General features: G+C 56.3%; 1 protein-coding gene across 1 annotated transcript in view; it reads right to left on the bottom strand.

The window, feature by feature from the left end:
* Positions 1-14,835, bottom strand: part of Sult2b1 (sulfotransferase family, cytosolic, 2B, member 1) — a 26,018-nt gene extending 11,183 nt beyond the window's left edge. The window contains exon 1 of the mRNA XM_005412951.2: positions 14,668-14,835. Within this exon, the coding sequence (XP_005413008.1) occupies positions 14,668-14,729 (62 nt within the window). The 5' untranslated portion in view covers positions 14,730-14,835. The remainder of the gene's footprint in view (positions 1-14,667) is intronic.
* Positions 14,836-15,223: the final 388 nt, after the last annotated feature.

Genomic DNA, 15,223 nt, shown 5'->3' on the forward strand with positions numbered 1-15,223 from the left:
ACCGAACTCACGACCTTGCGCTTGCCAGGCAGGCGCTTTTGCCGCTGAGCTAAATCCCCAGCCCCTACCTTTCTTTTCTTAATTGCCACTTGATAAAATCCTTATGGAAAAATAAAATAAAATAAAATCCTTATGGAAACTGCTTCAAATAAAAACATGACACTATGTCCTTATCCACCACCCTGGTCACCAGACCTGGCACAGTGTGACCTCTGACTCTTCCCCAGAGTCAAAATGACCATGAAAGGGAGATGGCTTGAATCAGCTCAGGACACTGAGGCAGCCCGGATAGCACAACTACAACACTCGCAAAGGAGGACTGCCTCAGAAGGTGGCAAGAAGGGTAGGATAGGCGTGTCCAAAGTGAGGAGGAGTATTCTGAGGTGAATTCATGGCCATGTGTCTTTCACTGTAATGGGGATAAAGCCTGAACTACAGTAATTTCACTGTTTTTGTTTGTTTGTTTGAGACAGGGTAATTCAGGCTAGCCTTAAACCCATGGAGATCCTCCTGCCTCAGCCTCCCTTGCTGGGATTACAGATGTGCACCACTACTCCTGGCTATATCCCTCATTTTTTTCTTTTTTTGTTTCCAGTACCAGGAATCGAACTCATGACCTTGTGCTCACCAGGCAGGCGCTGTGCCGCGGAGCTAAATCCCCAGCCCCTATCCCTCATATTTTGGATGGCACCACTTGTGTTCCAAGACCCCCAGAGATGCCCAAAAGGTGGGATGACACCGAACTACACACACAAGAGTGGTGACCGCACAGCAGCTGATCTGACAGCCCAGGCAGCCACACAGGGCTTCGTGGTGGGTACAGAGAGGGGATACAGGTGGGGGTTCAATTCCTGAGCAGGCAGGTGCAGCAGGACGGTGGGAGGGTTCATCACACTACTCAGAGTGCTGCACAATTTAAAACTTCAGGATTGCTGGGCATGGTGGCACACACCTGTAATCCCAGCACTCAGGAGGCTGAGGAGGCTGAGGCAGGAGGATCGTTGCGAGTTGGAGACCAGCCTGGGCTACAAAGTGAGCTCAAGGCCAGCCTGAACTGCACAGTGAGACCCTGTCTCAAAAAGACAAAAAATAAAAAAAATAAAAATAAAACTTAAGGATTGTTTCTTCCTCGAATCTTCTTCCAGCTACCCTCGCTTCCCTTTCTTCACGATGCTGAGGATTGAAGCGAAGCTTTCACACTGAGCTGCATCTCCAGCTCTCTTTTTGTTTCGTTTTTGTTTTTTTGAGCCATGGTCTCACTCTGTTGCCCAGGCTGGCCTTGGACTCCTGGCGATCATCCTGCCTCAGCCTCCTGGGTGCTGGGATTCCCGGCATGGCCCTCAGCCTCCTGGGTGCTGGGATTCCCGGCGTGGTTTAGGAGGGCTAATGCATCCGAAGGTGGGCTGCTGAACTGCTGAGGCTAAGCCTCCCTGGGGTCTTCGATGTCACCACTGCTCTTTGAGGAGGCCGCCTCCCCCCACCTGCAGCAAGGAGCACAGACCCCACAGGACAGGCTCTTGGGGTGCTCACTGGGGAGCATGAGGGAGTCCAGGGCACCCTAGAGCCCCTGAGGTCCTACAGGGCTGGGACACTTGGTGCTCAAGCAGTATCTGAATGAATGAATGCATGCATGCGTGCGTGAGTGAGTGAGTGAATGAATAAATGTGTGAAAGCTTTACCAGGAAGCAAGGGTCGAGAAAGGTCCAGGTCACACGGCCCTTTCCAGCCCTGGTGCTTCTGAGTCCTGGCTGTGGGTGGATCAGGGGTCCCAAGCTGCCCTGCCACAGCCCCAGTGCGCAAAGCTCACCCCACACAACCTGCAGAAAGCGGAATCCCTGTCCCTCCATGAATGATGGCTTGGGGCTCCCCACCACGTGTTTCAGGTGGGAAAATGGGGGTTCAGGGAGGAGACACGATTGGGCCAAGGCTACATAGCAAGAATCAAGTAGAACTGGAGTGGTGATGCAGGCCAGTGATACCAGCTACTAGGAGGCTGAGGCAGGAGGATCTCCAGTTTGAGCCCAGCCTGTGCCACTTAGTGAGACCCTGTCTCAACAAACAATAGTAAACAAGGAGCACTGGGGTCTGAACCCAGTGGCCAGTTCTTCCCCGCTGAGTCCCTCCTTCCCCACAGCCCCTCCTGTCAGCCAGAGCCCCGAGTGCGTCGTGTCCTGGACCTGACCCGGGATTTGGCACACAGTGGCTGCAGGGACAGGGTACCTGGCTGAACCCTCACTGTGCCCAACACAGGGCCTGGGCCTCCTCTCTCCGCCCTTCAGCCAGATCTGGCCCCAGGGCAGCTCCTCTCTGGGTCACAGGCCCAGGTTGTCCCCACAGAGCACATGGCAGTCATCCATCTGCTCAGAGGAATGCAGGTGACGGCGGGGGATGGGGGCAGGGACGTGGTGGCCCAGCTCTGCTGACAGGACAGGCCGATGGCCTCACACCTGCTGTGCCACCCAGGAGGTCACCAGGTCACTACTGGCCCTTCAGGGGGCGCCAGACCGTGGGACCCACCCTTTCTTCCCCTCCCCCTACTTTGTTTTCTTTTTTTTTGGTGCCAGGAATCAAACTCAGGACCTTGTGCTTGCCAGGCAGGCGCTGTACTGCTGAGCTCTATCCTTGGCTCCTCTCTCTCCCTTTCTTTCTTTCCTTTTCTTTCTTTCGTTCTCTCTCTCCCTCCTTCCCCCCGTCTCTCCCTCTTTCTTTCTTTTGAGACAGGGTCTCACTATATAGCCCAGGCTGGCCTCAAACTCACAGCGATCCTCCTGCCTCAGCTTCCCAAGTGATGGGATTACAGACGTGAGCCACCACACTGGCTTCTTTCCCACTCACGGTTTATACAGCTGTTATGGTTTGTGTCTGGATGTCCCCAAAGCCTCACAAAGTTATGGGGCGGGCTTCTAGAGTTTTTGATTGACTCATAGTCCAATGCTGGGATTAGGGGTGCAAATGCTACAGTTGCCCTGGGGCGGGCAGCTTGCCTACAACATAAAAGGGGGAGAAGAGGCTGCTTGCTGCTGTTGTTCTTGTTGCTTTTGCTGTTTTCCGCCGCCATGAACTGTTGCCTTCTGCCATGTGCCGCTTTTCCTTGGAGCCAGCCAGTTAAGGACTGAAACCCTCACAAACTGTGAGCTAAATAAACCTTCCCTTCCTTAACTTTGGGCATTGGATATTTTGTCTCAGCAATGCAGGGAAAGTATCTAAGACAACAACACAGGCTGTGTGTCTCTTATTTATTCCAAGTGCTTGAGACTGGAAGGGTTTGGAGTTCAGATACTTTTTTCAAGATCCTGTAACATTTGCAAATATGTCACAAGATATCTTGTGAGGGATCCAGAGCCTGAACATAAAGTCTGCGTAGGTTTTGTGTGCCTTCTGCACACAGCCTGGAAGGGACTGGGTGAGATACTCTCGCGCCCCTGCCTTTGGCCTTTGGACTGGGACCCGCAGGGCGGCTGGATGGAATTTTCCACCTTGCAGCATTTGGGGCAGAGCTCCCGGATGCTCACCCCCATGTGGATGGTGTGTGGCCGTCCCCAGCAGGGCTGTGCTCCCAGGCTGTGTACACTGATGGCTTCTGCTGCTGCTGTGTCCAAAGCACTCCCAGTAGAGGAGGCCTGAATGATCCTCGGGCTCCCTCACTCCCCACGGCCTCCCAGGTCTGACTCACGCAGGTCTGTCTGCACCCCATGGCAGTCTTATTACTCTCCCCGCTAACAGCTGGGCCGACAGTCTGGGCGTGGTGCTGCACATGTACAATCCCAGCCCTCAGGAGGCCGAGGCAGGAGGGTCACCACAAGTTCCAGCCAGCCTAGGCTACATTATAAGACCCTGTCTCCAAACCAAACCAAAGACAGAGGAATAAACAGGGACACAGAGGCAAAGCATGCCCCGCAGCGGCAGAATGGCGAGCGGGGATTCCAAGGCAGACATTGCAGCCCCGAAGTGCACAGCCGCAAGTGCTCAGGGCCGTGGGCGGCCCCTGCCAGCCTCCTCCGGGCTCCTTCCCAGGGGCTCCTCTGCGCAGGCCCGGGGGGCCTTTGGGGACAGGGTAGTCAGACTCGGTTTGATCTCAGGGAGCTCACGGGCCCTCTCTAAGTCCCATCATCACCACCCAGCTCTCTGCCTTCATCTGCCTAGTTAACTCCCTCGGGGTTATGTTACTGCCATTGTTATTATTATTGTTATTATTATTACTGGGTTTTTTGATGCAGGGTCTGGCTATGTAGCCCAAGCTGACCTCAAACCCCTGGCACTCCTCCTGCCTCAGCCTCCTGAGTGCTGAGAGGACAGGCATGCGCCATCACAGGCTTGACAGCTTCTCTGTCCTTGTCCTCCAAAGCTGGGAGCAGCGCGGACTCCCTTTGACGGCTGACCAGTGGCAAAGGCTCGGGGCAGCGAGAAGGGCTGGGCCGGGCAGTGACTGCTGCAGCCCCTGGGGAACGAGATGTGCCAGGCTCTGAGGGGAGGGCCACTCTGCTGTGACCGCAGGGCTGAATCCCAGCCCCAAAGACGCCATGGCGTGGGAAAGGGATTTTGCAGAGGGGATCATGGGAGGGGGTCTTGGGCTGCAGCGTGACCCTGGGCTGTTGGGGCCCCTGACTGTCCTCCAGGGTCCTCACGATAGCAGAGGGCAGGAGGGCGGAGGAGGCCACTGCTGGCTCTGAAGGTGGAGGCTGTGGCCGCGAGCCAAGGGCTGTGTCCAACCAGTAGGGAGACGGCTCTGCCGGAGGGGTTAGTCCCAGTGACACTGCCATTGACCAGGGAAACCGCCTGTGCCTGGGGGTGGGGGTTGCTGTAAGACACCTACATGTGGCAGTTCTGCCCCGCAGACAAGGACACAGAAAGAAAAGTTGGGACTGAGACCGGCTCTGCCGTGCAGGGTGGGAAGTAGAGACGGGAGGTGGTGATGGCCGAGGGAGTCCTCTGGCGAGAGGGACAGTCCTGGGTCCTGACAGTGGCCTGGCCACACAAAGCCAGCCCTACGTTAAAATCCACAAAACTCACCCTCTTGTAATTCTAGCACTTGGGAGGCTGAGGCAGGAGGGACACCACGAGTTTGAGGCCAGTCCGGGCTACCTACAGAGACCCTGTCTCAAAAAAACAAAACCAAAACTGAAAAATAAAACCCACAAAACTATGTATTTCCCCTCGAAGGGTGGGTTTTACTGCTCGACTATGTTTTTAGGTACCTTCTTCAGCCGGGCGTACTGGCGCATGCCTATAATCCCAGCACTCGGGAGGCTGAGGCAGGAGGATCATTGTGAGTTTGAGATCAGCCTGGGCTACAAGGCGAGCTCAAGGCCAGCCTGAACTGCATAGCGAAGCCCTGTCTCAAAAAAACAAAAACAACAACAGAAAAGAGCCTTCTTCATATAATACTAGACGCTTATCACGTCTGGTTGGCTGCAGTCCCTCAAGACCACTTGAGCGTGTGCAAAATTTTAGGTCCATGGAGTCAGCATGCACCTTTGAGGACTCATGTGAAGGTATCAGAGGGAACCACAGCCAGATGCATGCCTGTATTCCCAGCACTCTGGGAGGCTGAGTCAGGAGGATTACGAGTTCAAGCTCAGTCTGGGCAATTTAGTGATTTAGCAAAACCTGGTCTCAAACTTTAAAAAAAAAATTTTTTTTAAGGGCTGAGGATGCAGCTCAGTGCAAAGACCATGGATTCAATGCCTAGTACTGAGAAAAAATAATAAAGGAGCAGCGTGTGCAGAGGCGGGAGCGGCCTGCTGGACCCCCAGGACTTGGGGCGGTGGCGGCCGGACCCTGCAGCCACGGCTCTGCCTACTCAGCTCCGGCTCGGCCGCCGCATCAGGGCAGCGTCCCCGACTGCACCGCAGCGCGATGACTCATGCTTTGGCCAGACCCAGGAAAGGACGCAGCTCAGCTGTGACTGGCAAAGCCTCTGGGGAGCGCGGGAGGCCTTCACAGAACTCGGGGCTGGCTCCGCCCCCTCTGCAGGGCTCCCCCACCACCACCCGGGTCTTCCCAGGCCCCGGACCCCTGCCCCGGAACATCATCCCCACCTCAGCGTCCATCTGCTTCCTTCCCAGCTGTTTCAGCACTTAGTGACTATTTTCTTTATCTATTCCCTTCTTTAAGTCCACAGGAGCAGAAGTTCTCTCCTGCCTGTGTTCCCTCTGGAAGGGCCCGAGGGGGAGACACTAGGTCGGCAGTCCCTTCAATTGCGGGATGACGGAATGAGACCCCCCAACACCCAAACGCACAGGATACATCAGTGTGCTTGGGAGATTCCTGCTGAAACACATACCCGGATGTGGATTGCAACACTGTATAAAGCGAACCAAAAACAATACGGCTGTGGGTCAATAAATCAGGGCCCCTGAAAACTCTGGCGTCTCGCCATTCACAAGGACTGTTTGCGTCTTGATATCAGTCTCAACTTGGGCGTGTTTAGATCTCTGCAGCTTGCTGTATATAACCCTCTTCCACTAAAAAAACACAAACCTGTGGGCATGGCGGTGCACACCTGTCATCCCCACACTGGGGAAGCTGAGACAGGAAGAGCACAGTGAGTTCCAAGCCAACTGGGCTACACGGGGAGATCTTATCTCAAAAAAAAAAAAAAAATCTCATAAAGGAATACTGAACTCTAGTCAATGACAGCCAGCCTGGAACGTTCAGGGTGAAAGTTCTGGTGTCGCAACTTAATTAAAATGCAGCACAAGCCCGGCATGGTGGCGCACGCCTGTAATCTCAGCACTTGGGAGGCTGAGGCTGAGGCAGGAGGATCGTTGCGGAGTTCGAGACCAGCCTGGGCTACAAAGTGAGCTCAAGGCCAGCCTGAACGGCATAGCGAGACCCTGTCTCAAAAAGACAAAGAAAAAAAATGTAGCACAGATGCAGCTGGATAGGGTGGGTTGCAGGGACCGCAGGTCTGAGAGGCGGAACCCACGGTGAGATCTCAGTGGCGTAGCCAGGGGCAGAGCCAGGTGCAATGTAGTAGCTGAAATGTGTGAGCAATAGAAAAAGAGAAAGAAGGAAAGAAAGAAGGAAAAGAAGGCAGGCAGGCAGGAAGGAAGGAAGAAAGAAAGAAAGGGAAGAGATAGTGGCTGCAGTGGTGCACACCTGTGATCCCTACCCAGGAGGCTGAAGCAGAAGGATTTCAAGTTCAAGGCCAAGCTGGGCTACATAATAAAAACCTATCTTGAAATAAAAAATACAAAGAGAGAGAGAATATGAATATACAAATACTCAGGGGCAGAAGCAGCCTGCCCCGGGGTCTATGGAGGGAAGTCCTGAGAGGAAGTGGTTGGCACAGACTCTAGACTCTCTGCTTTTGGTTTTGTTTTGTCATTAGAGATTGAGCCCAGGGCCTTTGCACTGAGTTATATCTCCAGCCCTTTTATTTTCTTATCTTTTGTCTTTTTGAGAGAGGGTCTCGCTCTGGCCTTGAGCTCACTTTGTAGCCCAGGCTGGTCTTGAACTCACAGTGATTCTCCTGCCTCAGCCTCCCGAGTGCTGGGATTACAGGTGTGTGCCACCATGCCTGGCTCCAGCCCCTTTTTAAAAATTTTTTTTTTTTAAATTCTGAGACAGGGTCTTGCTAGGTTTTAAGTTGCCCAGACTGACTTGTGATCCTGCTGCTTCAGCCTCCCAGAGTGCTGGGATTCCAGGTGCACACCGCCACACTGACATGACACCCCGCCCCTCACTCTGCGGCTCGCTTCTTCTTCCAGGAATATGCCTTGGAATATGCTGCGCCGTCTTTTCAGGTCCCGCAACCATTGCACTGAAGCCGGTTGCAAATATCCCACTTCTGCCCTCTGCAATCACTTTCCTGCCAGGAAAGGTGCCTGAGGCGTGAACGCTGACAAACACACTCCTACCAAGCAATCTGGGGGCTGGCAGGGTGCAGAACCTGTAGGGACCCCAGAAGGCTCCTCAGGCCACACCCCCAGTGGCCCCAGAGGTGGCACTGTTGAAATTTCCCAACCCCTAGGCTGGTTGTCTCTGCAATGTCGTTTCACAGATACAGCTCCAGGATGCCCATCCTGGCCACCAATATCAAGGATGCCCAAGTCCTTTCTATAAAACTGCCTGACCGGGCAAAGTGGTGCACGTCTGCAATTCCAGCACTCAGGAGGCTGAGACAGGAGGGTCACTGTGAATCTGAGGGCAGCCTGGGCTCCACAGTGAGTTCAAGGCCAGCCTGAACTGCATAGTGAGATCCTGTCTCAAAAACAATATCAACAACAAAAACTATAAACTTTGAAATAATTTTTAAAAGCACAGTTGGGATAAGTTGGTGTCCTGCTTCTATAACAAAGAAACCTCCAACTAAAGAAATGAATCTCTCTGCAAATTCCTCAGAGTTCTCTGTGCCAGACGTTTATCACCTATCTGCGACTTTGCCAGGCTGTGGTCTCAAGGGCAGAGAGACTTGGGTTGAAAGAGGCGGTTTTGTGTCTGGTTGGGGCCCGGGGAAGGGAGGTTACCTCATATTATGGGATGCCGGTCTCCTGTAGCTGGCTACGGGCTCCCTCTCAGGCCCAGCTCCGAGCTGGAGACGCCGGGCAGCTTGTGTCACTCACATGTGTGCCTTTAGTTCTGGGTCCTGGCCCTGTGCTTCGGGCCCGCCCGGAGTCCCTCTGTGGACTCTGTCAGGCTGCGGCCCCACCTCTGGGTCCGCATCATGTTCCATCCCCGCGGCCAGGTTCCACCTGTTCCTAAGGCTCCACGCACCACCACCCAGGGACCTTGTGTGCATTGCTGCGTGCTCCCTGGGGCTCTTCTGGGTGTTTTTCTTTCCTTTCTTTTGTTGGTTTTTGAGATGGAGACCTCACTACATAGCCCAGGCTGCACTGAAACTCGAGATCCTCCTGCCTCAGCCTCCTAAATGCTGGGATTACAGGTGTGCACCACCAACACTTGAACCTGGGGGGCTCTTCTGACTGCTGCTCTTTTCTCTCTTCTGAACTCCCTCTCTTTGCTTCTGTCTCCCCTGCGCCCTTATCTGGCTCTCTCCTGCCCACCACGCATTTACTTATTTATTTTTTTGTCTTTTTGAGACAGGGTCTCTATACACAGTTCAGGCTGGCCTTGAGCTCACTATATAGCCCAGGCTGGCCTCCAACTCGCAACGATCCTCCCGCCTCAGCTTCCCAAGTGCTAGGATTATAGGTGTGCACCACCACACTGGGCTTCACTATGCATTTATGAAGCCCCTACTGTGTGCAGAGCGCCGAGCCTCAGCGCGAACTCTGACATGGCAGGCACCAGTGCGTGGCCACCGTGATAGGAGAATGGGGATTTGTCACTTTATTTTATGGTCGCTGGTTCAACGTCCCACACTCATAAATCAGGTCAGACCCTGGGAAACTTAGCTAGCGGACCGGGAACAGCTTGGGCCGGCAGGTCCACTTTTTCAGCCAGAAAGTTGATGAGAACGGACTGCCAATGGGATCCTTGCTGTGAGAGTTAGGAAGCAATGCTCGTGTAAAAGAAACACAAATCATCTTATTAGGAATTTTTACATTGATTACAGGTTGAAATGAAGCTATCTTGGTCCAATCAGATTAAAAATATAATTAAAATTAATTTCACCCGTTGCTTTGACTCCTTTTTAAATGTGGCAACTAGAAAATGTTAACCTATGGGAACTAGGTGTGGTGGTACACATGTGTAACTCCAGCCCTCTGGGAGGCTGAGGCAGGAGGATCCCAAGGTCAAGCCCACTCTGGACAACTCAGCAAGACCCTGTCTGAAAATAAAAAATTAAAAAAGGGGGCCGGGGATGTAGCTCAGGGGCACAGCGCCTGCCTGGCAAGCACAAGGCCCTGAGTTCGATTCCTACTTCAAAAAATAAATTAAAAGAGGGATGAGGATGTAACTCAGTGAGAAGGCCCTGGGTTGGATCCCTAGTAGCACAAGAAAAACAAAACAAAACACAACAGTGTAGCTATGGGGCTCTTGTTGTGCATCTAGGGAGGGCAGACAGGACGGGCTCAGGGACCCCACAGGGAGTGACAAGTCCCCAGATGGAGAAGGACCCCAAGGGGTGGCCCCTACTGCTGTCAGGAGCCCCAGCTGATCCTTCCCTCCAGCACGGGGGCTGAGAAGGGGTCCCTGGAGCTGTCCCAGGGATGTGGGGGCCCCTGGGCCTTGGGCTTTCCCTCCCTGAATTGGGAATCACCATGGCGACCGCACAGGCTGCTGCCAGGGTGGCAGGAGCTCAGCCACGCGAGGCCTCGAACCCAGCACCCACGGGGAGCCTGTGACTGTCCCCATCCTGCCCCACCCCCAGCTCCCAGCTCCCCAGCTCCCCAGCTCCCCAGCTCCTGGCTCCAGAAGGGTGGCGGGGATCCGAGAAGGAAGAAGGAGAAGCAAAACAAAGGACCAAGCAGCCAGGACAAGTCGCTGGTCGCTCACCCAGCTCAAACACAGCGGGCGCTGGGGACAGCACCTTGTCGCACACCTCCACAGCCGCCCTGTCCGCTTAGCAGGACCCACTGACTGAGTGACGGAGCCGGCATCTGAGCTCGGGTGGCCTCTCTTGGGCATTCTTCCCTTCTTTTCTTTTCTTCCTTTATTATTATTATTATTATTTTTGTCTTTTTGAGACAGGGTCTCACTATGCAGTTCAGGCTGGCCTTGAGCACACTTTGTAGCCCAGGCCAGTCTTGAACTCACAGGGATCCTCCTGCCTCAGCCTCCCCAGTGCTGGGATTACAGGCGTGTACCACCATGCCCAGCTTCTTCTTTTTTTTTTTTTTTAGACAAGGTCTTGCTTCCTAGTCCAGGATGGCCTTAAACTCATGGCGATCCTCCTGCCTCAGCCTCCCAAGTGCTGGTATCACAGGTGTGTGCCACCACACCTCGTTTGCGGCAATCCTTCCTTGTGGCGGCGGCGTCCCCACCTCCCCTGCTCCTCAGTCCCCACGAGTGGCCCGAGTGTCTCTCTGTGGGCCTCTGTTCAGGGCACCCTGCAAGACCAGGGTCTTTGGCGTCCCTGTTGGCCAAAGAGTCCCCTTCCCTCCCCAAGAGCAACCAGACGTGGCAAGTGTCCTGGACCTTCTGGCGCCTATTCTGGACCCCAGGGAGCAAAGGGACGGGACAGAGGCGTCCTGCAAGCAGTGGGGGGCGGGGCTGTGCGCCTCTCACTGACCCCGGAGGCTTCCCGCACTCTGCCCGCTGCAGCCCGCTCAGGGCCGCGCTCAGCCAGAGCCCACGTGGAGCCTATTTTTGTTGTTTTTTGGTTTTGGTTATTTTCTGGTACCGGGAATCGAACTCACGACCTTGTGCTTGCCAGGCAGGCGCTGTGCGGCTGAGCTAAATCCCCAGCCCCCCTTCGGAGCCTTTTATTACCTGCACTCGCTATGGCTCCACAGCACTGCACAGGAAAACCATTTCGGGGCGCAGCTTCCCGGCAAGGAGAGGCCAGCAAGGAGGGGCCGTAAAGAACAGAGATCACAAGGTCCCCAGCGGGCTCTCGGGGATCAGAGGGAGGGAAGAGCGGCAGCTGAGGCTCTTCCGGGCCACCAAGGGCACGGCCTGTGGGTCCGAAGGCTGCCGCCCGCCCGGTCGGGCCTTAACCTGGGTCCATAGGGGAGGTCAACGAGCCTCCTTTGGGCAGGAGCTGCCTTGGGGATCCCGCTCCGCCCCATCTTCCTCATCCCCAAACCCAGGGTGTGCTAGAGTCAGGTTTTCCTGGTTCAAATCCCAGCTACGCCCCAGTTGACAGCGGTGTGACCCTGGGCAAGTTTTTCAACCTCTCTGGGCCCCGTGTTTTCAATGGGGTGATGGTGGTACTTAATCATCCACCTGGGTTGATCCCAGTTCATTGGGGGGATTAAGTGAGATAATACATGGCATACAGTGAGCGGGCCTGGAGTGCGGGCACCACGGAGCCCTGCCCTGCCAGCACCCGCCGGATTTGCCTGCCTCCAGCATCTTTGCCTCCTCAAGCCTTTAAGCCTTTTAAGCACTGGATATACACAAGGCTGCTCAGAACTTTCGTCACATGTGTAGCACAGTGTGTAACAAACCCCTTGGTCTAAAGCCTTTGGAGCAATGGTCTTGCTGGCTATTTCACAACCCAGATTAAATTCTGGACCGCTTGCATCCCACAGGCTGCCAACAACAATGTCTGATCTAGTTTTCTCCTTCAGGAGGCCTACAATGAAATCAGGAGCTGGGTGTGGTGGTGCATGCCTGTGATCCCAGCACTCGGGAGGCTGAGGCAGGAGGATTGCCAAGTTTGAGGCCAGCAGGGGCTACCCAGAGAGTTCAAGCGAGATCCTATCTCAAAACACAAACCAGCCCCCAGCCCTCCCCCGCCAAATCGGTTAAATAAAAATGCCAGCAGGCTAGCCAGATCCCAGGGGTTACTGCCTTTGCCTCATGCCCACTGTGGGAGCACATGGGGGGGCACTTCCTGGGCTCCTCTGCAGACCCAGGGTGCGTCTGATCTTCCCGGCGGCCTCTGCCCAGGCCCCTCCCCCCGTCTCGTAACCCTGACTCATCTGTGTTGCCCAATCTCGCCTCCATCCGTCCGTTCATTCATTCCTGCGGGTCATTCTCACGGGCTCAACTCCATGCTGTCCCCAGCAGGCCGAGGCTCGGCTGCCTCAGGACGGACCTGATCACGGGCCGGCGCCATCAGGGGTCCCGGGTGGGCACATCCTTTCCCCGGCCTGGCCCAGAGTCCCGAATGCTGCCCCGAAAGCTCCGGGCCTGGGACGCAGTCGGGCCGGCGGAGGAGAGGGCGACGCAGGCAGGGGCATCGCGGAGGGATCAGGCTACCGATCCATCCATCGGGGCTGATGCCAAGGCCTGAGAACGGTGAAGGCAGAGGCGAGGAGGCCGCACTGGGCTTCCGGTGGCCCTGGAGGGGGCGGACGCGGGGAGGCCAGAGGGGCCTCTGTCCCGGCCTCAGCCCCATTCCAAACCATGGGCCTCCACTCTGTATTTCTCTAGGGAGGAAGATTTCTCTTCAATAAAATAAAATCTCTCTTCCAAAGCTTGTGTAAGCCGTTGCCACGAACGAGGACTGCAGAGGGGCCAGTTGGGGACAGACCTGGGATTTAGGCAGAGCCTCTTTGGGAACCCCTGTGGCAGAAACCCGGTGCCAAGGCCCGGGGCAGGGAGCCCGAGGCGTGGCCTGGGAATGTGACATCAGTCACTGTCACTCGGGTGGATGGAATGTGGGAGGTCACGAGGTGGGGTGGGGGTGAGGCGGCGCCCCAGGACCCGGAGGAGCTGGGAAGGTGGGAGAGGCAGCTCGGGACCCACTGGAGGCGGGGCAGCTCCAGAAGAGGATGAGGCAGAGCTGGGGCCCAGAGTGCGGGACAGGCCGGGGCCTGGGGACAATGTCTAGGACCTAACTCAGGGACAGGGCTGCGGGAACATCGCCGGAGGAGCAGTGCTTCGGCGACACCGGGAGGGGTTTTTTAAAGGAAAAGGCCAAGAAGGTAACTAAGGCCCCAAGAGTGACCCCTCCCGGGCCCAGGGGCCTCCAGGGCTGGGGGAGCTGGAGATGCTGTCCTACTGTAGGGGCCTCGACACCTGGTTCTGACAGAGACACGGGGGAGGGCGCAGGCCTGGATCAAAGCCAGGGGAGAGGCTCCCAGTGTGTGTGGGGTGCAAGGACCCTGCAGGTGAGCTACTTTCTGAGACACAACGCGCAGCCCCGAGCCCTGGCAGGAAGTGCTAAGTAGCGCGGCGGACCCCCTTTCCCATGGGCCCAGAGATGCTAAGAGCCTTGTTCAGGCCACACAGCACTTGGTTGGGGTTAGCGGCCCCACCTCTGGAGTCCTGTCTCTCGGGGCCCTGGCTTTGGGGTGAGAGAGGGCCCAGCAGCACACAGGGGTGGGGACAAGGCGGCCTTGTCTCCTCCTCACAGCCCGTGCAGCCAGAGGTCACCCCAACGCGGTGCTCTGTGATCCTAGGCGGCCGCCTGCCCTCTCTGGGCCTCGCCTGTTCTCCCAAGAAATGGAGCCACGGGAGAGGCACGCGAGGCTCTCACCACAGCAGTTAGGGAGAAAGAACCTGGGAGCCCAGGTCACGTCCGACTTGGGCAGTGGGGCTGTGACCGACCACTTTCCCTTTCAGCCTTGGTTTCCCCCTCCGGGAGGCAGGTGCTCCGCAGGTGTCCGACTCACTGGGTGCTGTCAGGAGCTGGAGGGCTCTGTCCTTTCCTCTCCAACCCGCTCCCCTCCCCGAGCACAGCCTTCTCCCTCAGGGACACCCAGGCATCCCCACCCTGCCCACCTTGCTCTGCCACCCCCAACCCAAGCAGGGGGCACATTCTCACCCATGGGAAGCACCCTCATTCTTTTTTGGGGGGGACAAGGTCTCACTATATAGCTGAGGATGGCCTCAAACTTGTGGTGATCCTCCTGCCTCAGCCTCCTGAGTGTTGGGGTCACAGGCATGCGCCACCACCCTGCTACCCACTCCATTTTTGAGGGCTTTCCAGGAAGAAATGCGGTGCAGCAAGCCCTCAGGTTTGCTAGGCGGCTCCTGGGTACCCCAAGCAGCCCCCAAGCAGGCACCAAGGAGGTGGCAGCTGTGGGCCCCTTGCATAGAGGAGCAACCGAGGCTAGGGTGACTCAGTGCCAACGGCCCGGAGGGGCCCCGGGGCCACCAGCTCGGTCCCTGTCCCAGCACTCCCAGATTTTCGGGCCACCTCACCTGATCTCCGGGATGTTGTTCTCGAAGTAGTCCGACATCAACGGGGCGCAGGGCCCGTCCATGGCGGTGGGCGAGGGGCGGGAGGAGAGGAGCTGGCCAGTTGCGCGCAGCCCGCGTCTGTCGCCGATCGAGCGCCAGGTGCCAGCCAGGTGCGACCTCGCCCGCCCAGGGGCGGGGCAGCAGCCGGTTCGCCCAGGTGCTGCCCACGCCCCGCGCGCCGCCGGACAGGAGGGACGGGCGCCTCCCTGTTCCGAGGGCGGGAGAGGAGGGCGGGGCCGCGCGGGCCCCAACCAATGGCACCCCGGAGGCGGCCCTGGCACCGGCGCATCCACCCAGGTTGTTCGTTCATTCATTCATACACTCTTTCTTTCTTTTCCTTTTTTCTCTTTTTTGCTTTGAATTTTTGAATCAGGGTCTTGCTCTGTAGCCCAGGCTGGCCTCAAGCTGGCAGGGTCCTCCTACCTCAGCCTCCCGAATTCTGGGATCAAGGGCATGTGCCACCACACCTGATGTCATCCGTTCATTTTTATTCAATCAAGAACTATTTGCTGAGTGC

The sequence above is a fragment of the Chinchilla lanigera genome, unplaced genomic scaffold (genome assembly GCF_000276665.1).
Source record: "Chinchilla lanigera isolate Chin_1 unplaced genomic scaffold, ChiLan1.0 scaffold00158, whole genome shotgun sequence".
Classification (NCBI taxonomy): Eukaryota; Metazoa; Chordata; class Mammalia; order Rodentia; family Chinchillidae; genus Chinchilla; species Chinchilla lanigera.